At 41.0% G+C, this 22645-nt stretch overlaps 1 protein-coding gene across 2 annotated transcripts in view; it reads left to right on the forward strand.

Moving 5' to 3' along the window:
* The window catches only part of LOC137769842 (transducin-like enhancer protein 1), a 92898-nt gene extending 77831 nt beyond the window's left edge, over positions 1-15067 (forward strand). For both annotated transcript variants that reach the window (XM_068551877.1, XM_068551879.1), the window contains exons 15-20: positions 154-403; positions 2166-2413; positions 11609-11756; positions 13200-13350; positions 14268-14344; positions 14490-15067. In XM_068551877.1, coding sequence (XP_068407978.1) covers positions 154-403; positions 2166-2413; positions 11609-11756; positions 13200-13350; positions 14268-14344; positions 14490-14597 — 982 coding nt within the window. In that variant the 3' untranslated portion in view covers positions 14598-15067. The remainder of the gene's footprint in view (positions 1-153; positions 404-2165; positions 2414-11608; positions 11757-13199; positions 13351-14267; positions 14345-14489) is intronic.
* The last annotated feature ends 7578 nt before the right edge of the window (positions 15068-22645 follow it).

The raw sequence follows: 22645 nt of genomic DNA on the forward strand, positions 1-22645 counted from the left end.
TATTGATTTCAAAAGGAAGTCATGGCAAGAGTCTTGGCTTTGTTTTTCTCATAGAAGCGTGCTGCGGTAAGGACCAATTGCTTTATGATAAATGTTTTTTCTGTCTCCTCTCCCGTTCTTCTCTCTTCTCCCTAATCAACCCCTCCCCAAAAGCGCATACTCCTTCCACGTTACTGCAGACGGTCAGATGCAGCCTGTCCCCTTCCCCCCGGACGCCCTCATTGGCCCCGGCATCCCCCGACACGCTCGCCAGATCAACACCCTGAACCACGGGGAGGTGGTGTGCGCGGTGACCATCAGCAACCCCACGCGACACGTGTACACGGGTGGGAAGGGCTGCGTCAAGGTCTGGGACATCAGCCACCCTGGCAACAAGAGCCCTGTCTCTCAGCTCGACTGTCTGGTGAGTGAGAAGGAGCTGGTGCACAAGGGTAATTTCCTCCTGGAGACTCAATAAGGAAATCGCTGTCGGGGCCTGGGTTTTATTCCCATTATGAGGAAATGGAAGCCCATTCTGTTTCCTGTGTTAGCTATTTAGCTCTCCCCACTCTCTCCCCTCAGCCTGAAGGTTTCATTTGTTGCCATTTCAGTGGTTAAATCCCAGAGTTGATGGATTTCTCTTCAAAAATATTTTAACAGTAGTTTACAGAAGCAGTCCTTGTTTGAATGTGTATTCAGAAGGGGGTTTCCCGTTTAATGGATGGAGTGCAGCTAGGCTTGGACTCTGAGCCCTGCACTCCCCTCGACTTTTAATTTCCCTACAGCCTTTGGATAAATATTGAAGAGTAAACATTTGATAATGTGGGATAAAACCATTCTGAACAGGGTCTGTGTTTTCAGGGAGACCTGGCTGCGTTTTACGACCTTAACTTTAGGAACGAGTTACTAGATCACACTGCAAGAAATCAGGGCAGCCTTCAGCAGAACGGGGGTGGTGGGAATGCTTCCCCAAGGCATCTACTCTACCCCCCCGCCTCCCCCCCGCCAATACCATGTTGCATTTTCCAGGATCATAGAATACGTCAGGACATGTTCTCTACACAGTAACCACAGGATTTACACACCATGTACCATTGGCCTTAAGTGGACTATAGGCCGCCCTGCCCCTGTAGGGTGTCTGCCTGCACTTTGCTTTGGCATATGGTACACTTTACCTGCTGCCTGCCTGGCAAATGGCAAGGATTCCCTAGCGGGTGTTTCCAAAATGAAGACTGACTGTGTTTTTGAGACGAAAAGGCTCTTTGGGCTAGTTCTTGGTTTTTTTTTTTTGCAATCAAATAACTTAAAAATATATGCATTAATGAAAGTTAAACATAGGGAAACATACTTAAACATCTTATGGAAAAACCCAGACAAGCTTTTTGGCAACCCAATGATAGGAGAGTTTTGTAACACTCATCATCTTTTTTGAAATTACATTGCTTAAAGTTTCTCTAATCTTTGAACAATAGGCCATGGTTAAAGCATAGTAAAGACTCTGACTGTATCTGTTTGGGTCAAAGGATAGCAGTTATTTCTTTGTTGGAGAGGGCGGGGGTCATTTTAGGTCCCACTTCCCTTTTCTAATGTGTTGGTTTTGATGGAAAGATGCCTTTTATTCATTTTTCGGGCCTTTGGATTGAGAGGCTTAAATATCACAGCAGCCATGTTACAACTTGAGAAAGCAGCTGTGTTAAAGTCTCAGACAAGGATCCATTTGGCTAATGAAGACACAGTAGTACAAGCCTTAGGCAGAAACTTAAGAGTAATGAAAACCAAAGCATAGGCAGTGTGTCTGCAGTTTCCAAATAGTAAATAACAGAGGGTGATGAGGTCAAAGATTTATAAACTAGCTGTGAGAAGTGGTTTCTTTGTGAAGAAGTACGTGTACCCTTACCTTACATCCACTGATCATCTCAGTTCCGTCTACTCAGCAGGAAATTGGGCTTTGGTGGCAGTTATATCTAAGCCTTCACACATGCCGAGCAATCCTGTGAGTTTGCTTTGTTTACGACTTCGAAGGAGCCAGTGGCCATCAGATCCTGATCTTTACTACAGAACGCTTGCTTTGGTAGTGTCCATGAAATACCACTTTTTAAGTCAACAACCGAGACAGCAGTTAGAGACCATGGCATTGTTACTGCTTGGTCATGCATTATAACAATTGAATTATGTTTATTTCACAGAACAGGGATAACTACATCCGTTCCTGCAAATTGCTCCCTGATGGCTGCACTCTCATAGTGGGAGGGGAAGCCAGTACCCTGTCCATTTGGGACCTGGCAGCTCCCACCCCGCGCATCAAGGCAGAGCTGACGTCCTCGGCCCCCGCCTGCTACGCCTTGGCCATCAGCCCCGACTCCAAGGTCTGCTTCTCATGCTGCAGCGACGGCAACATCGCCGTGTGGGACCTGCACAACCAGACGCTGGTGAGGTGAGCAGGGGTGGTTTCCTGAGTGGGGCTTCCCTGCTTGAGTACCTGGGTCAAAAGGCCCCCTGTTACCCCTGCTTCTCTGCCTGCCCCCAGGCTCAGCCCACACGTGCCAGGCTTGGATCTGGGTGTCAGTACCGTATCACTGCCCTCAGAGGGCTTACAGTCTTGCGGCCACGCTTGGGTGTCACCCAGGCTTTATATTTACCTCCCTAATGTTCCCATTCTTCAGCCACATACACATGCCAGATTTGTTTAAAAAACATTCCTGGCTTTTGCCAAGGGGCAGCATACCATGGATTAGATGGAGGTACAAAAGGTCCTCAATACTAGATGTTTTTGGCTTTGCCTAGAACCTCATATGTGCGCACAGGAGCCAGCTGATAAAGGATGACAGAAAATCAGCAAAAGGACATTAGAAGAGGAGAGTCCACGAATTTCACCCACAAAATGGTTTTATTTTTTTATTTTTATTTTTTATTTTTTTTTATTTTTTTTTCCACACACACACACTGTATTTTATTTTTACAAGAGATAAATAGACTGACACCAAGCACTGTACATGGAGAACCACAACAAAAGCAACAATGATTGCAGTTACCAAACATGAAACACATTCATACTATGTCATAATATTGACATTCAGTCCAGTAATCCTCCACTGTAACAGCTCCTTTACTTTGCAGTGAAAATTGATTTGTATATTCTTTGCCTCTGAGTCCTTGTGGGATTTTTTTTTTTTTTAATTCAGACAGAAAGTCACAAAAATTATACTCGTCCTCATCAGTTCACTCAGTCCCATGTAATTAATTTTTTTTTTCGTCTTGATCTTTTGTTAGCACTTTTATGAGTTCATCAGTTTTTCATTAGAGTTCTGAAAATGCTTATTCATTCAGTTCAGCAGTACAGTCAGTTACCAGAAACCTGTACTTGTCAGAGTCTTTTCCATGAATTTCTTGAAGATGAAACCCTTTTATAGGAACATATTTGCAAAATCATCAGAGTACACCCAGAACTGTCTGTAAATGACAAAAGACTTAAAAATGACCACGGTTAAAGATTTGATGAAAGTTCATAATAATGCAGTTGACAAGAAAATTAGTTATTTCTGAGATATACATTTTAAAGTAATAACTAGGATTATTACTTATAACATTATACCAGAACATATAAGATTTTTAGAAATTTCATGTAATGTCTGAAACATTTATATTAACATATTTCCATACATATTTCCATACAAATACAAATATAAGATTTTTAGAAATTTCATGTAATGTCTGAAACATTTATATTAACATATTTCCATACAAATAACCCAGTGAAAGTTTAGTATTAGTTGTTTTGCTTGTTTGTTTTTTTATACTGCAGGTTCTTATTAGGCATCAATTTTATACACATCAGTGTATACATGTCAATCCCAATCGCCCAATTCAGCACACCACCATCCCCACCCCACCGCAGTTTTCCCCCCTTGGTGTCCATATGTCCATACTCTACATCTGTGTCTCAACTTCTGCCCTGCAAACCGGCTCATCTGTACCATTTTTCTAGGTTCCACATACATGCATTAATATACGATATTTGTTTTTCTCTTTCTGACTTACTTCACTCTGTATGACAGTCTCTAGATCCATCCACGTCTCAACGAATGACTCAATTTCGTTCCTTTTTATGGCTGAGTAATATTCCATTGTATATATGTACCACAACTTCTTTATCCATTCGTCTGTTGATGGGCATGTAGGTTGCTTCCATGACCTGGCTATTGTAAATAGTGCTGCAATGAACATTCGGGTGCATGTGTCTTTTTGAATTACGGTTTTCTCTGGGTATATGCCCAGTAGTGGGATTGCTGGGTCATATGGTAATTCTATTTTTAGTTTTTTAAGGAACCTCCATATTGTTCTCCATAGTGGCTGTATCAATTTACATTCCCACCAACAGTGCAAGAGGGTTCCCTTTTCTCCACACCCTCTCCAGCATTTGTTGTTTGTAGATTTTCTGATGATGCCCATTCTAACAGGAGTGAGGTGATACCTCATTGTAGTTTTGATTTGCATTTCTCTAATAATTAGTGATGTTGAGCATCTTTTCATGTGCTTCGTGGCCGTCTGTATGTCTTCTTTGGAGAAATGTCTATTTAGGTCTTCTGCCCATTTTTGGATTGGGGTGTTTGTTTCTTTAATATTGAGCTGAATGAGCTGTTTATATATTTTGGAGATTAATCCTTTGTCCGTTGATTCGTTTGCAAATATTTTCTCCCATTCTGAGGGTTGTCTTTTCGTCTTGTTTATGGTTTCCTTTGCTGTGCAAAAGCTTTGAAGTTTCATTAGGTCCCACTTGTTTATTTTTGTTTTTATTTCCATTACTCTAGGAGGTGGATCAAAAAAGATCTTGCTGTGATTTATGTCAAAGAGTGTTCTTCCTATGTTTTCCTCTAAGAGTTTTATAGTGTCCAGTCTTATATTTAGGTCTCTAATCCATTTTGAGTTTATTTTTGTGTATGGTGTTAGGGAGTGTTCTAATTTCATTCTTTTACATGTAGCTGTCCAGTTTTCCCAGCACCACTTATTGAAGAGACTGTCTTTTCTCCATTGTATATCTTTGCCTCCTTTGTCATAGATTAGTTGACCATAGGTGCGTGGGTTAATCTCTGGGCTTTCTATCTTGTTCCATTGATCTATGTTTCTGTTTTTGTGCCAGTACCATATTGTCTTGATTACTGTAGCTTTGTAGTATAGTCTGAAGTCAGGGAGTCTGATTCCTCCAGCTCCATTTTTTTGCCTCAAGACTGCTTTGGCTATTCGGGGTCTTTTGTGTCTCCATACAAATTTTAAGATGATTTGTTCTAGCTCCGTAAAAAATGCCATTGGTAATGTGATAGGGATTGCATTGAATCTGTAGATTGCTTTGGGTAGTATACTCATTTTCACAATGTTGATTCTTCCAATCCAAGAACATGGTATATCTCTCCATCTGTTGGTATCATCTTTAATTTCTTTCATCAGTGTCTTATAGTTTTCTGCATACAGGTCTTTTGTCTCCCTAGGTAGGTTTATTCCTAGGTATTTTATTCTTTTTGTTGCAATGGTAAATGGGAGTGTTTCCATAATTTCTCTTTCAGATTTTTCATCATTTGTGTATAGGAATGCAAGAGATTTCTGTGCATTAATTTTGTATCCTGCAACTTTACCATATTCATTGATTAGCTCTAGCAGTTTTCTGGTGGCAGTTTTAGGATTCTCTATGTATAGTATCATGTCATCCGCAAACAGTGACAGTTTTACTTCTTCTTTTCCAATTTGTATTCCTTTTATTTCTTTTTCTTCTCTGATTGCCGTGTCTAGGACTTCCAGAACTATGTTGAATAACAGTGGTGAGAGTGGACATCCTTGTCTCCTTCCTGATCTTAGAGGAAATGCTTTCAGTTTTTCACCATTGAGAATGATGTTTGCTGTGGGTTTGTCATATATGGCCTTTATTATGTTGAGGTAGTTTCCCTCTATGCCCACTTTCTGGAGAGTTTTTATCAGAAATGGGTGTTGAATTTTGTCAAAAGCTTTTTCTGCATCTATTGAGATGATCATATGGTTTTTCTTCTTCAATTTGTTAATATGGTGTATCACATTGATTGATTTGCGTATATTGAAGAATCCTTGCATCCCTGGGATAAATCCCACTTGATCGTGGTGTATGATCCTTTTAATGTGTTGTTGGATTCTGTTTGCTAGTATTTTGTTGAGGATTTTTGCATCTATATTCATCAGTGATATTGGTCTGTAATTTTCTTTTTTTGTAGTGTCTTTGTCTGGTTTTGGTATCAGGGTGATGGTGGCCTCATAGAATGAGTTTGGGAGTGTTCCTTCCTCTGCAATTTTTTGGAAGAGTTTGAGAAGGATGGGTGTTAGCTCTTCTCTAAATGTTTGATAGAATTCACCTGTGAAGCCATCTGGTCCTGGACTTTTGTTTGTTGGAAGATTTTTAATCCCAGTTTCAATTTCATTACTTGTGATTGGTCTGTTCATATTTTCTGTTTCTTCCTGGTTCAGTCTTGGAAGGTTATACCTTTCTAAGAATTTGTCCATTTCTTCCAGGTTGTCCATTTTATTGGCATAAAGTTGCTTGTAGTAGTCTCTTAGGATGCTTTGTATTTCTGCGGTGTCTGTTGTAACTTCTCCTTTTTCATTTCTGATTTTATTGATTTGAGTCCTCTCCCTCTTTTTCTTGATGAGTCTGGCTAATGGCTTATCAATTTTGTTTATCTTCTCAAAGAACCAACTTTTAGTTTTATTGATCTTTGCTATTGTTTTCTTTGTTTCTATTTCATTTATTTCTGCTCTGATCTTTATGATTTCTTTCCTTCTGCTAACTTTGGGTTTTGTTTCTTCTTCTTTGTCTAGTTCCTTTAGGTGTAAGGTTAGATTGTTTACTTGAGATTTTTCTTGTTTCTTTAGGTAGGCTTGTATAGCTATAAACTTCCCTCTTAGAACTGGTTTTGCTGCATCCCATAGGTTTTGGGTCGTCGTGTTTTCATTGTCATTTGTCTCTAGGTATTTTTTTATTTCCTCTTTGATTTCTTCAGTGATCTCTTGGTTATTTAGTAACGTATTGTTTAGCCTCCATGTGTTTGTCTTTTTTACGTTTTTTTCCCTGTAATTCATTTCTAATCTCATAGCGTTGTGGTCAGAAAAGATGCTGGATATGATTTCAATTTTCTTAAATTTACTGAGGCTTGATTTGTGGCCCAAGATGTGATCTATCCTCGAGAATGTTCCGTGCGCACTTGAGAAGAAAGTGTAATCTGCTGTTTTTGGATGGAATGTCCTATATATATCAATTAAATCTATCTGGTCTGTTGTGTCATTTAAAGCTTCTGTTTCCTTATCTATTTTCATTTTGGATGATGTGTCCATTAGTGTAAGTGAGGTGTTAAAGTCCCCCACTATTATTGCGTTACTGTCGATTTCCTCTTTTATAGCTGTTAGCAGTTGCCTTATGTATTGAGGTGCTCCTATGTTGGGTGCATATATATTTATAATTGTTATATCTTCTTCTTGGATTGATCCCTGGATCATTATGTAGTGTCCTTCCTTGTCTCTTGTAACATTCTTTATTTTAAAGTCTATTTTATCTGATATGAGTATAGCTACTCCAGCTTTCTTTTGATTTCCATTTGCATGGAATATCTTTTTCCATCCCCTCACTTTCAGTCTGTATGTGTCCCTAGGTCTGAAGTGGGTCTCTTGTAGACAGCATATATATGGGTCTTGTTTTTGTATCCATTCAACCAGTCTATGTCTTTTGGTTGGGGCATTTAATCCATTCACGTTTAAGGTAATTATCGATATGTATGTTCCTATGACCATTTTCTTAATTGTTTTGGGTTTGTTTTTGTAGGTCCTTTTCTTCTCTTGTGTTTCCCACTTAGAGAAGTTCCTTTAGCATTTGTTGTAGAGCTGGTTTGGTGGTGCTGAATTCTCTTAGCTTTTGCTTGTCTGTAAAGCTTTTGATTTCTCCATCAAATCTAAATGACATCCTTGCCGGGTAGAGTAATCTTGGTTGTAGGTTCTTCCCTTTCATCACTTTAAGTATATCATGCCACTCCCTTCTGGCTTGCAGAGTTTCTGCTGAGAAATCAGCTGTTAACCTTATGGGAGTTCCCTTGTATGTTATTTGTCGTTTTTCCCTTGCTGCTTTCAATAATTTTTCTTTGTCTTTAATTTTTGCCACTTTGATTACTATGTGTCTTGGCGTGTTTCTCCTTGGGTTTATTCTGTATGGGACTCTCTGCGCTTCCTGGACTTGGGTGGCTATTTCCTTTCCCATGTTAGGGAAGTTTTCGACTATAATCTCTTCAAATATTTTCTCTGGCCCTTTCTCTCTCTCTTCTCCTTCTGGGACCCCTATAATGCGAATGTTGTTGTGTTTAATGTTGTCCCAGAGGTCTCTTAGGCTGTCTTCATTTCTTTTCATTCTTTTTTCTTTCTTCTGTTCTGCAGCAGTGAATTCCACCATTCTGTCTTCCAGGTCACTTATCCTTTCTTCTGCCTCAGTTATTCTGCTATTGATTCCTTCTAGTGTAGTTTTCATTTCAGTTATTGTATTGGTCATCTCTGTTTGTTTGTTCTTTAATTCTTCTAGGTCTTTGTTAATCATTTCTTGCATCTTCTCAATCTTTGCCTCCATTCTTATTCCGAAGTCCTGGATCATCTTCACTATCATTATTCTGAATTCTTTTTCTGGAAGGTTGCCTATCTCCACTTCATTTAGTTGTTTTTCTGGGGTTTTTTCTTGTTCCTTCATCTGGTACATAGCCCTCTGCCTTTTCATCTTGTCTATCTTTCTGTAACTGTGGTTTCTGGTCCACAGGCTGCAGGATTGTAGTTTTTCTTGCTTCTGCTGTCTGCCCTCTGGTGGTTGAGGCTATCTAAGAGGCTTGATGGGAGGCTCTGGTGGTGGGTAGAGCTGACTGTTCAAAATGGTTTTAAAGTAGCTGTGTTTCTCAATAACTAAATAACTAAATAAGCTCTGTCCAGGGGTCATTTCACCCAGGAACCCAGCTTGAGCCCAGCTGCTTGGAATCTGCCACCTTTGTGTCCCTCCTCGGCTCTGGCCAGCTCACTCCCTCTGGCTGAGTCAGTGCTCACATCAGGGATGTTAGAGAAAAGTCTTTAGAAAAGGAAGAACTAGTTAAACATCTACAGCAGAACGGGCCTGTGTTTCGCCCTTTCGTGTCACAGTTCGTCTTCACTCAGAAACACTGTTCATGGTGCATTTTTAGTCTTGTAGGTTACTTAGCAGGGCTCCTCCCATGCTTCCAGGCCCAGAGCTAGAGGGATGGGACGGGCTGTGGAATTCATTATAGCAGCTCACTCTTTCTTCAGCCGTTTCTGTAGAAATCCACTAAGGGTCACCGAACCAGGCTCTGTCCCTGTGTGTGGGTGACAGTGTGGCAGTTATTTTTCTTGTCACTCTCTGGGCAGCTCAGAATAAGCAAAGTGAACAATTGGAGCCAGAGCCAACAGCCCCTTCAAACTTTTAGCCTAGCAATCATTGGCTGTTTTTCCTTTTCTTTCTGCTTTTTTCTTTTTTAAACTTAATAAATAGCTCTCCCAAAATATTCATTCGAAGTGCTTTTCAAATATTCATCTCTTTAATCCTTGTCCCTTCTGCACTGCTGTTATCCTGATATTATTGTGGAGGAGCTGTAATGGGGCCCAGGCACTCTGCCCTCTTGTATGTTCTGAACCCCTGCTCTGTGCCGGCCCCCAGGGAGTAAGTACCTGTTGGATATGTTGGCCTGCTTCACACATCTCTCTCTCTCTCAGTTTGGACAGGCCACACATGGCTAGTGGCCACTCTGTGTGACAGGGCAGTACAGAGTCTCCTGAATATCTTTGTATCTGCTGTGACCCAGCACGTTCTGAACAGCCCTAGGATCTGCGTTCTAGGAGGCTGACCTGAGGGTAGCACTGAGATAAGTGGACGGAGGGATGGAGGAACCCCCACCAAGAGCTTAGGTCAGCAGAGAAACACAGTAGTTTTCAAGAAGTCAAAGTATTTCATGAGTTTCAGAGGTAAAAAAAAAATTCAGAGGATGAAATGAAGAGGAGGTCCCTGGGTTTCACGAGCTGTTTGAGGACAGAAAAGCAGCACTTTGGAAAGGTGGGGCAGGACTGCTCCTGACCAGTGGGAAAGCCTTGGATGCAGGCTGGGACATTTGAGGCAGAGAGTTGGGGTACACGGGGGAGAGGACCAGGATGGAAGTTCTGAGTAGTTTTCAGGGAAGAGATTTTGGAGTGATGGTTCACATCTTGTCTCAGAATTCAGGGCAACAGTGGTACTCTTGTCTTTTCCTCCAAGCTCAGCTTTAAAGTTGGGAGCTCTGCGGGAATAATAAGGTAATAGGAAGGGGAGGCGGTGGAAACTTTTCTCCGGGTGTTGAAATTTCCAAGCAGTTCTCTCATGGATTCTGCCTCGTTCGCCATCCTGATCGGACCTCGGAACACTTCTCACCTGTTCCGATCACTCCCCTGCCAGCTCCCTCTTGGCCTGCAAAACCAGGTCCACGACCCCCATACCACCAGCCCTGTGGTGGCTTACGTCAACCTCCCCTCGGCAAGCCCTGCCTGGGGCCTGGCAGAGCATCGCACTCAGCAAACCCCTGTTGGCTGGTTGTCCTTGGCGGTGTGGTGGTTCTTTGTTTCTTGTTTGTTTGTTTTTTGAAGTATAGTTGATTTACAGTGTTGTGCTAGTTTCTGCTGTACAGCAAAGTGACACATTCTTTTTTTAATATTCTTTTCCATTATGGTTTATCCCAGGAGTTTGGATAGAGTTCCCTGTGCTAGACAGTAGGACCTTGTTATTTTTCCATTCTAAATGTAATAGTTTGCATCTGCTAACCCCAAACTCCCAGTCCATCCCTCCCCGCCCCCCGCCCTTGGCAACCACAAGTCTGTTCTTTGGTGGTGGTTTTTGACTGAGGCACGAGGTTCCCCTTGAAGAGAACAACAGTCTTGTGCTCAGATTTGAGGGCAGGACCGTGTCCAGGGGTCAGTCAGCAATCAGCTCTGTCTCTGCCCCGCACCTCTGAGTCAGGAGGCCGGTATGCCCCTTTGTCTCCAGGAGTCCAGATTTCCTAACGTGGGGCTCTTTCGAATAGAAAAAGCGAGGTTGAGTAAATACATGAGCTCATGCTTTGTTGGCACGAAGGGCATTGCGGTGTTACTCACTCATGGAAATGGGAGCGCTCCTGGGCCCTGAGCTGGTGATGTGGTGATTCAGGCCCGCACAGTTATAGGCCAAGCCTGCTTCTTTCTTTAAGGAATACACTTGGGATTTTGTGTGTTTGTCTTTTTTTTTCCCACTTTCACACTTAAACACTTTTCCAGACCTGGGAGGAATTTTACCTTCCAGACAGATTTGTAAGAATAGCTATAGGAGCGTATTTAACTTCTCCTGTGTGGTGACCTAAAACGGCATTCCATTTCTTCAGCACTTGGATCATGAAAAAAGGAAAAGAAAGTCTGCAGGTGCCGTTTCCTCCCCTCCTCGGGGGGAAGGTTGGTTTGATCTTGCACATCAGCAGACACCGAGGAGATGACACACACACAGCGAGTCCAAAACTAACAACACAACAGTGTTTACCTTGAGCTCTGGCAGGAAATCATTATTCAATCTGGTTTGTTTTATCAGGCAGTTCCAGGGCCACACAGACGGGGCCAGCTGTATTGACATTTCTAACGATGGCACCAAGCTCTGGACGGGCGGCTTGGACAACACGGTCCGGTCCTGGGACCTGCGCGAAGGGCGGCAGCTGCAGCAGCACGACTTCACCTCCCAGGTGCAGGCTTGTCCCTCCCCGGAACCCACGCAGTGTTCTGTGTGTGGCGCACCCCCTCCCCACACCTCCCCACCTCCCTCCCGCCCCCAAGAGTAGTAGCTAGACAAACAGACCGGGCTTTAATTTGAGATACAAACACACACACACACACACACACACACACACACACACACACACACACACACACACACACACACACACACACACACACAAATTACCCTGAAACACTTAGACTGGTTTTTAAAATGCTGTAGGTTAAGACGTGTTAGTTGTTTTATTTATATATGAGTTCGTTTCAGGAATTTGTGCCATGAAGAACATACAGGGTCTGATCTGTTGTCCATCTTCTCACCGTCTAATGTGGGGGTGAGAAATGATTTTATTCACATATAAATAGCCCTTGAAAAATATGCAGGGATATCACAAGGAGTAGAGAAAAATCATAACAGCTCTACAAGTTGATTCATTTTGCTTAAATCAGGGAGCTTAAAAAATACAGCGGTATCTCAGTGGATGCCCATTTTATTACTCATCCCTTAGACATTGGACTCATGGCTGACTCGATTTATGGAGTTTTGAAATGATATAAAAATGGCAACTTTGTGGATTGTGGAGCTTATTTAGATGTCAAGTGTCTGAATCGAGGCCTGTTTGGGGAAAGATAGTGCGTGCCATTTTAAGTGCTTTCTGTTGATGGTGGAATTGTTCTTTTTATCGTGACTTATTTACTTACTTTTTTTTCTTTAATAATTCCAGTCAGAAAAATAGGACAGAAATGGAAAACGACTGTACATGCAACTAAATTTCATGTCCCTGTCAAAATTTTGTTGAGTTTCTTATAGTCTTCCCTGTTCCCTTCCAGCCCTGTTCCCGTTATGGGTAGGATCCTATTTTTGGTCTGCCCTTTTTTTAAACTTCTTATGGAAAATTTCAAATATATTCAGTATATGAGAACGGAGAATGTTCAAGCATATATGAAAGTACAGAGAATTATATGATAAACCACATATGCCCATCACCCAGCTTCAACAGTTACTGACACATGACCAGTCTTATCTCATCTGTCCTCCCTGCCCCCAAACACTGGATTATTTTAAAGTAAATCCCAGACGTTATATCATTTCATCCATAAGTATTTCAGTTAGTATCTGTAAAAGACAAGGAACCCTTTCAAACAACACACAGAATACCGTTATTATTAAGAATAATTTCTTGATTTTATCACCCATGCCATAAGTGTTGCAGTTGTTCTTATTTTTTCCCAATTGTGTCATAAAGGTCTTTAGCACTTGACTTATCTGGGTTGGCATGGTTGTCCTGTAGACTTGGCCTTTGCTTATTACCTCCTCCTGTTCTTGCTGGTTTTTCCCCTTTTCTTGTTGTCTGTTCACTTCCTAAGTCTGTTGGGCAGAATACTCAGTGAGCCTCTTCTGCTTCTTGTAGATATTCTCCCTTGGTTATTGCCCAACTGGGGAGTGGCTGGCCGTGGGCATGGAGAGCAGCAACGTGGAAGTTCTCCACGTGAACAAACCTGACAAGTACCAGCTGCATCTCCACGAGAGCTGTGTGCTATCCCTGAAATTTGCTTATTGTGGTGAGTTCAACTGAAAGGAAACCGGGGAATGTTGATGGCCTAAATGGAAAATACTTCTAAAGAATATAGTGGAGATGATATCTGGAAAAAATGTTGTTCTCTGAGCAGCTGGATGCAGTAATTCTATTGTCTTAAAATGTCCCTCAGAGCATAGGGATGTCTGTTTTGGTCTGTTCCCCTGAGTTGGGAAAAGTCAGCAGGTGATAAAATTGCCTAATACAAGGTTTTGACACATGTTTGTCTTCAGTGGGGAGTGTCAGGGGTGTGGGTGGGGGCAGTTAGTTGCCACTCTGAGAGGGGTTGGTGGGAGTTTATAGAAAAATGAGGCAGGAGCAGAGGAGATTGCTATGGACTGACCGGGATGAGGAGCCCATGGGCAGAGAAGGGAACATTTAGCTGCACCCAGACCGTTACACTCTGCAGTGAGGATAATGAGGGAAGAAGTTCATGGGGAGTCAAATATTTATTCACGAGATAGATGGATGGATGGATGAATAGCTATCACATATTGACCATTCTGTGTGCCATATGTGCTGTCTGCCATTTTACTTAGATTCGTCATTTAATCCTTCCTAGTCCCATTTTATCATGAGGAAGCTAACAGAAGACAACTTCATTGATTGACTATTCGAGGACCCACTGCATGCTCGGTGTGAAGCTACCTGTCATGTATCCGGCGGCTAATGGGACTGACATGGTTCCTGCCACCGCTTTGATTAAACCCAAGATCACAGATGGTTCACAGTGGAGCCCAGATTTAAAACCTGCTGTGTCTACTCATGTCATGGCCCAACCCCTTGGACATGATAGTTCATGATTAAAAATGCTCTGAGTTTGATTAAGCCCAAGTAGCTAATAGTATAGCAGGAATTTTAATCTAGTTAAGCCACAACCACATGTTCCTTTGCTAATTCTAGGTAAATGGTTTGTGAGTACTGGAAAAGATAACCTCCTCAATGCTTGGCGGACCCCCTATGGAGCTAGTATATTCCAGGTAAGTCCGTGCTCCTTACATAGAATGACAGACCGTTGGACCACAGCATTGCTGATGACGCCCGAAGTGAAGGTGCCTTGTTGGGAGCAGGGCCCTGCGCATCTCTGTTCCACATTAAACACATGTCCATTGTTTTCTCTTCCAGTCCAAAGAGTCCTCATCCGTGCTCAGCTGTGACATCTCTGTGGACGATAAGTACATAGTCACTGGCTCAGGGGACAAGAAGGCTACAGTCTATGAAGTCATCTACTGAAAACATTATGTGGTTTAACGTTTATAGTTGAATTGGGCCAAAATGTTTTGAATTTGTAGAAATAGAAAAGTTGTAACTTTAAAAACACAGAAACCTGTTTCCAAACCTTGACACAAAACTACTTTGCGTCTACAAAGAGGAGGCAGTGAGCACATCAACAGAAGGTCGCCTACCTGCCTAGACCAAATGGAGCACCGAGGCAAAGTGGACAGAGGGGTGAGGGTTGTGGGCTTGAGGAATGGAGCCCGCTGACCCGGGCAGAGTCCATCCTTTTCTTTCTGTGAGACCTGCCGAGATTACCTTTCTGCTCCTTGCCGGTCCCCTCCTGTCTGTCCTTGGTAGAGCAGTGGTGTCTCCAATGAACTTGTTTCCTCGTTTTGCATCTTGTGAAATGTTTTTTTGTATTTTTGTTGAAGGTTAAACATTTGTATAAATTGTAAATATATTTGGTTTATTACAGTAAAGGCTTTAGTACCAATAAGTGGTTTTCCTTCTCTTTCTTTATTGTTTTCATCAACGCTTTGGGATCATTGGTGTGGGTTCTATAAGCAAAGTTCAAACGTTTGTAGAGGAAGTTTTAAAATGCACTTCTTATTTTATAAATATATTTTGTCACGGACTCCCACTGCACTAGAACCTAATTAACACTTCTGAGTTAACCAGGAAGTCAAGACTAGGAATAACGAGTAACTGAAGGTTTATTAACGACGATTTTATTTGGGAAGCAAAAATAACTTTGCCAAGATTTATTCTTTTGTTTGGATGCTGTTGGGATTCGAGGTCACAAATTAAAGCTTTGCCTTTTCTTGGTGATTCACTGGGAGATAGAATATTCTTTTCTCTAGGAAAGCCTAGCATTTTCAAATCTATAGTCTGTCCCTTCACAAGCTGCACATTTCAAGAAAGGGAGGTGACTTGGGTTTAGTGTTAAGACTGATGATATCCACAAAGCTGTGGAGTTCATTAACCTGTAAAAGAAAGGTGGGATGCCTGCTGGTTTTATCTCATTAATACTTATTTGATCTATTATATTAATTGACTTAAGCCAACCACACCCAGCACTTCACTCCATCCTTCTCATTAAGGCTTTTCCCCTGCAGCTACAGCCCTGGCTCCCTGTCATTAGTCTGGTCTTTATCTTTGTGGACAAGCTTTTACTAATTTGATTAGATGAAACCTGTAACCCTGGGCTTTTAATAAGTTGCCATGCATGGTTCCTCCTGGAAAGGCTGCATGACTCATTCTTTATATACCTATTATTTACTGCTATATTTTCAAAAATAATGGTTAATAATTTTAAACCAGGTTTTCTGGCTGTTTAAAAATAGCACCTAAGGAATCTTTTAATGTTCTTATTTTCTTTTGATCCAGCAAGTTGTTGGCAGTTTGTCGTAACATTTTTCGTTTCTTATCCAGACCTTCTTGTTTTTATACACTTAACAACATTATTTTGTTTGCTTTTTGCCAAAATAATGTTTATGTACATAGTTCGTTAAATATTTTCTCTTCTCAGTAAGTGGATGGCAAAGGCCTAATTACTAAAGCTGATTTCTCTGTCATCCCTTCCTTGTATAATGAATTAAGTTTCTATACTACCGACTCCGATGGCTTGTTAATGAGCTGTTTACCTTTTCTGTTCTCTCTCCTTCCCTGCCTCACCATCCCTATTTTCTGTAGAGGTTAAGTTGCTGTAACAGCACCCAACAATACAGTGGCTTTGAGACCACAGAAGGGTTTGTGTCTAACCCACCTGTGACCCAGAGCCTCAGGGCAGTGACGCAGCTCTGCACCTTCCACCGTTATTCCCGTGGGCCTCCACTCCTAGTCAGCAGCGGGGAAAGAGTGGGAGTGCAAGGGAAGCGGGGGTATGCTTCCAGGCTGGTGACTAGGAATTTGTCCATCACTTCCACTACTGGTCCCTTGGTGGGGACTTAGTCACGTGGGAGACTAGGAGATTTCTCCTACTGTGCAGCGGGTGATCCTGGAGAAGGGGGAATATATTTGAAGGGATTCTGGGTTAAAGAAATAGTCCTATTTTCTGTTGGTGCATTTTCTCCCTTCATGCTTTATGGTTTCCCAAGCTTCCGATATTCTTTCTCTCATGGGATTTTCTGAGGGTCTAGATCTTATCAAGACATCGATTATCTTGAATCTGATGAAACCAGTTCCATTGCTTTTGGATGAGACTCTGGTCTGGTCCCGGAAGAGGCGTCCTACAGAGCTAGTCCCTCTGCTCGGGGTTTGGAATCTTGGGGAATTACCGAGACAATTGTTTCCTCACTTGTAAAACGGGAACGATAAAATAGTCATGCCTCCTTCTCAGGGTCTTGAAGGTCAGACTCAGGGATGTGAAGCACAACTGGGAGCATCAGCTGTCTCACAGATGGAGGACATGAGTGGGAGATTTCTTCCTCACCTGCGAAGTTAGGAGGCCACTTCTCTCCCCCGGGAGATTGGAATCATGTGATCGTTGACACCTGGGTAAGCCAAATGTTTATGTACCTCTTGCCTTGAATATGGATTGTAAATTAGTGTTCAACAAACTCAGATCCCCCTAGAGAGCCGTGCAAGGCAGGTTCACATATAAGAATACCAGGAGGGGCTTCCCTGGTGGCGCAGTGGTTGAGAATCTGCCTGCCAATGCAGGAGACACGGGCTCGAGCCCTGGTCTGGGAAGATCCCACATGCCGCGGAGCAACTAGGCCCGTGAGCCACAATTACTGAGCCTGCGCGTCTGGAGCCTGTGCTCCGCAACAGGAGAGGCCGCGGCAGTGAGAAGCCCGCGCACCGCAATGAAGAGTGGCCTCTGCTCACCGCAACTGGAGAAAGCCCTCGCACAGAAACGAAGACCCAACACAGCCAAAAATAAATAAATAAATAAATTTTAAAAAAAGAAAGAGGGCTTTATGGGGATACATTGACATGTTTAAGCAATAGGATAATATGATTGGAATTTCAATTAAAAAAATATATATCAGGAGATGATTGTCATTATCCCTATTTCAGTAACCAAGGCTCAGGGAAGCTGTGTCCTCCCGGCCTCATGGGGGATAGAACCAAATTCAGGTTTGTTCTTTCTAGTGTCGCAGAGTGGCCTGTGATCTTTCCCAGCTCTCCAGATTTCCTCTTCATTTTATTTGAAATATTTACAACTTGCACATTTCCCTAATGTATATAGGTGTATAGATAGGTTTGTGTTTACTAATTTAGGACTGAATTTATGCAAATGATTGTTTGCCCCATTCTTTTTAATAGGTTTTATTTTATATGTATTTAATCTTGTTTTTGTTCTGTTTTGTTTTAAATCACTCACAGTCTTAACCTTGAATGTAGGTTTCTGCCATGTGGCTCTTCCATGGGATTGAAGTTTGCTGGGTAAAAATTGAAGGCCTAGTGAGATTGGTTTTGTAATGCCTTTTTTCATAACTAGATGTTTCTAGTACTTCATAATAAAAACAAAATATTTCGTCAATGTGATAATTAACATTTTTAAAGTTTTTGTTATTCAGCAGATGATAGGGAAGTTTCTGACATAAATTATAATAATCCTCACAGTGGCTGAGAGATGGGATTTTTGATGGGTTAATTCTTTGAATATTTCATGACTGGCAAGTAGCAGCTGGCTCCAAAGGATTCATACAGGGATTTTTAAAATTGCACTTTTGCTAATGGCACAACGAGATGGTGACTTTCCCAAAAGTTTTCCAGCAAATCAGAGAGAGGGATCAAATTCTCAATTTCAGCATGCTGTTTAATTCCATCAAGAGATTGCTTCCTCTGCCATCAGCTTGAGCGTGAGGGAGGACATTTCAAACCCTCCAATCTGCTGTAGATCGTGGCTTATTTGTTTCTCAAGAATATCTTCTCTTCACTCTTCCTTCGGCAGTAAAATCATCAGATCACCACAGTTTCAGGCTCCCCTGAGCAAGATGAAGCTTGTGTAAGGCGCATTTTCTGCCCTAGTGAACTTTCTCTCCAGACAGCCAAAACTTCTCTGGCTTCGTATTTTGTCCTAGCACTTCAACAGTTAAGTGGTTTGGTGTTAATTGGGTACCTATTGTTAGAGGAGTTGTTCTCAGACTTTATAGTCTGCATCAGAATCACCAGGAGGACTAGTTAAAATTCAGATTTCTGGGTCCCAGACTCAGAGTTTTTGATTCAGTAGGTCAGGGTGGGACCTGAGAATTTGCATTTCTCAGACAAGTTCCTAGTTGTTCCTGAGGCTGCTGGTCTGGAGACTACATTTTGAGAACTACTAATCTAGAGCAATAATCTTTACAGTAGAGCTATCAACTATTAGAGTATATTCATATTCTCTTAAGACTGGAATAACCGTATACTTTTGGCTTTGGGCTGAGGATTAAAAGTAAAATGACAATAAAATGCAAGGCATACTGTTTTGATGTTGCTGTTCTTACATTAGTCTCTGTTCCCAAAACTAACTTTTGCAGCTAAAATATTATAATAGGTCTAAACCAAAATTGAGCTCTTAAAAAAGTTGCTTTTTTTTACTTAGCCATTACTCAGTGTGAATTATGTGAGTCTTATTATAAGGCTTGGAAAACCTACCATAATCACCTCATGTAGTGGAAGCCTTGAGAATGTACACAATGTTGGAGTGGTGATGCATAATTAAAAGTTAGAAATTGTTCTTCAAAAACCTGAATACTTACTGTATGTAGAGCAATAAGCTGCTGACTTTATAGAATGTTTTTCTTCTTCAAATTATCTTATTAGATTCAGTCAGTCAGCCAGTATTTATTGAGTGGGTGACCTCAACATGGGGGCGGTCACTGGGCTGACTAAGGTGAAATTATTCCAGCGGGGGGCACTGGGGAAGAATCTACTGGCAGTAATGGAGGGGGATGTGGGTGAGTCACTGCCCAAAGGAGACCAACAGTAAGAGACGGGCAGGCAGCTCTCAGCAGTCTTGGATGTGAATTACTCATTTGACATTAGCTGGCTAGGGCTGCCGGTGGGTGACACTCCAGCAAGTATTTGGAAGAACTGTTGTGTTCCAGGTACTGGGCCAAGGGCTTCCAGTTGTTTCCTCATGATTATTTTTTTATTCATAAAAGTATCATATATCTCTGATTTTCAATTTGGAAAATGTGGGAAGGTACAAAGGAGAAAATAAAAACCTATAATTGTACCACTTAGAAATAATATATTATTTTTATGCCAACTATGTCAACTGTAGTACAGATGATTAATAATAGCGAGCAATTTGTTGAGTGTTTACTATGTGCAAAGGACAGTTGAACACTTTGTGTTATCTCATTGAATTTTCACAAAAGCCCAGTGAGGTAGTTACTGGTTTCATACTCATTTAACCGCTGAAGAAAGTAAGATTCAGTAACCAGCTTGAGATCACACAACTAATTGTTGGTAGAGTGAGATTTAACCGAGGTGGTCAGATTGCAAAGCCCATTGTCTTAATTCTACTGTTCTACCTACTCGTCCATGTGGTTTTGGGACCTGCTTCTCACTTTTTCTTTTTTGTTTTCAGCTTGATGTATAATTGACAAATAAAATAGTAAAATATTTAAAGTGTCCAACATGATGATTTGATATACATATACATTGTGAAAGGATTCCCCCCATCCAGTTAATTAACACATGCATCACTTCATATATTTACTTTTTTTTTTTTTTTTGGTGAGAACACAAGTTCTACTTTCCTGGCAAATTTCAGTTATATAATACATTATTATTATCATCCTCTACCTTATTTACCTTATAACTCTAATACTGTACCTTTTACCAACCTCTCCCTATTTCTCTCAACCCCTGTCAACCATCCTCTACTCTGTTTCTATGAGTTTGACTTTTTTTTTTAGATTCCACGTATAAATGATACCATGCACCATGCAGTATTTGTCTTTCTCTGTCTGGCTTATTTCACTTAGCTTAATGACCCTCTAGGTTAGTTTCACTTAGCTAACCCTCTAGGTTATTCCATCTTGTCACAAATGGTAGGCTTTCCTTTTCAAAGGCTGAATAATAATTCCATTATATATGTGTATATATATATATATATATATACATGCATACATATACATACATACGTCACATTTCCTTTATCCATTTATCTATATTGATGGACACAAGGTATGATATTGTTTATGTACATTGGCTATTGTGAATCATGCTGCAGTGAACGTGGGGGTGCACATATTTCTTCAAGATGATTTCCTTTGAATGTCTACAAAGAAGTGGGATTGCTAGATCATATGGTAGTTTTATTTTTAACGTCTTGAGAAACCTCTGTAGTGTTATCCGTAGTGGCTGAACTAATTTACATTCCCACCAAGAGTTCCCTTTTCTCCATGTTCTCACCAGTGTTTGTCAGCTCTTGTTTTTTTGGTTATAGATGTCCTAACAGATGTGAGGTGATATGTCCTTGTGGTTTTGATTGGCATTTTCTGATGATCAGTGATGTTAAAAACCTTTTCATGTATTTGTTGGCCATTTGTATGTCTTCTTTGGAAAAATGTCTATTCAGGTCCTTTGCTCATTTTAAAAAATTAGGTTATTTGAGGTTTTTTGCTATTCAGTTGACTTTATTATTAAAATTTATTCACAAACAACTTACTATGCTGGGTTTACTCTAACTTGCCCTTTCTCTTTTATTAGGCATATAGGCTATTTCGAACACCGAGATACAATTCTTATAGAGAAAATGTTTGTATATCATTCTCTCGCCTTACTCCTGTTCCTTTCCTTAGAGTTAATCCCAAGAAATGGAATGACTGCATCAAAAGATTGAGTGATATTTCAGATCATTGATATTATTCACTGCCAAATTGCCTTCCAGAAATATTGGGCCTATTTATACTACCCTCAGCAAAGCATGGCAATGCTAGCTTGTTTCAGGTTGACCACATTGTTCTTACTCTAAAGAGTATTTGCTCATGATGGGCCATAAATGATATCTCATTTCCCCATTTAGTTTTGTTCTAACTTAGATTCATTCTTTGAAAGGATCCTAAAGAGCTCAGCTCTTCGATCATCCTGTCCCCATACTTAAGAGGTCTGTCCTGTTAACAATTCCTAGAAAACCTTTCATAGACCCTTGAGTTTCTTTCAGCCACTTAAAGTGGATGTCCAATTTTTTCAAGATAGCTTTCTGTTGTATAAACTTGTGGGTTTTCTTTTCAATGTTAAGAATCAATAGTTTGCAATAATTACGTGTGTCAATTATTTTCCATCGTTACTCTTTGCTGGCCTCCAGGAGGTAATTTAGAAACCACAATGACGGTCAATGTTAGTAATGAGTTAAAAGCAGGGAACTATAACCTACTTCTATACCATTTTTGTTGTTTAAAATAAAAGGTTCTTCTGTAGTTGCGTGGGTTTATATCCTACTTGTAATGAGGACACAAACTGGGCACTGTTAGGAGAACACTGCATTTGGAATCAACCCCCATCAGGTAAGGATACTAGGGGTGATTCATATGTATACATATACATACATTCATATGTACATGGCCTTGGGCAAGTTCCTTAGTCCCTCAGGATCTTTCTTCAACTGTCAAATTGTAATAAAAACGCCTACCTCACAGGGTTGTTGCAGGCATTAAATGAGATGCCATTTTTTTGAGAATTCAACAATTGAACAATTTTAAGAAATTTGAGATTTTTAAAACAAAATTTACAAGTTTTTCTCATTTTTTGAGACTTTAACCATGTTGAGAATTTAACATGATGCTGGCTGGTCACGCTTTTGTTTGAGAAGCTGCCACTTGAGTCCCTGTCTGGCTGACCACTGAACTTACCTGCTTGTTGTTTTTTGTGAATGCCTTGGGCAATGAGGAGATGGTCTCAGAATGAACGAAAGCTCGCACATCAGTAACTGGCATTGTCAGCAACTCCAGTTTAGTCTGTTGAAGCACATCTGTGGGTCTTGTAAAGTCAGGCCTCTGCATCCAGGACCTTCTGAACTGGCATCTTTCCCTAGAAATAACCAAACTCAGGGGTCAACTTTTGAAAAGGCAATTTCTAAAGAAACTTGGAATTGCTTTGCAGCACTTATAGGGGTGCTGCAG

The sequence above is a fragment of the Eschrichtius robustus genome, chromosome 10 (assembly GCF_028021215.1).
Source record: "Eschrichtius robustus isolate mEscRob2 chromosome 10, mEscRob2.pri, whole genome shotgun sequence".
Taxonomy (NCBI): domain Eukaryota; kingdom Metazoa; phylum Chordata; class Mammalia; order Artiodactyla; family Eschrichtiidae; genus Eschrichtius; species Eschrichtius robustus.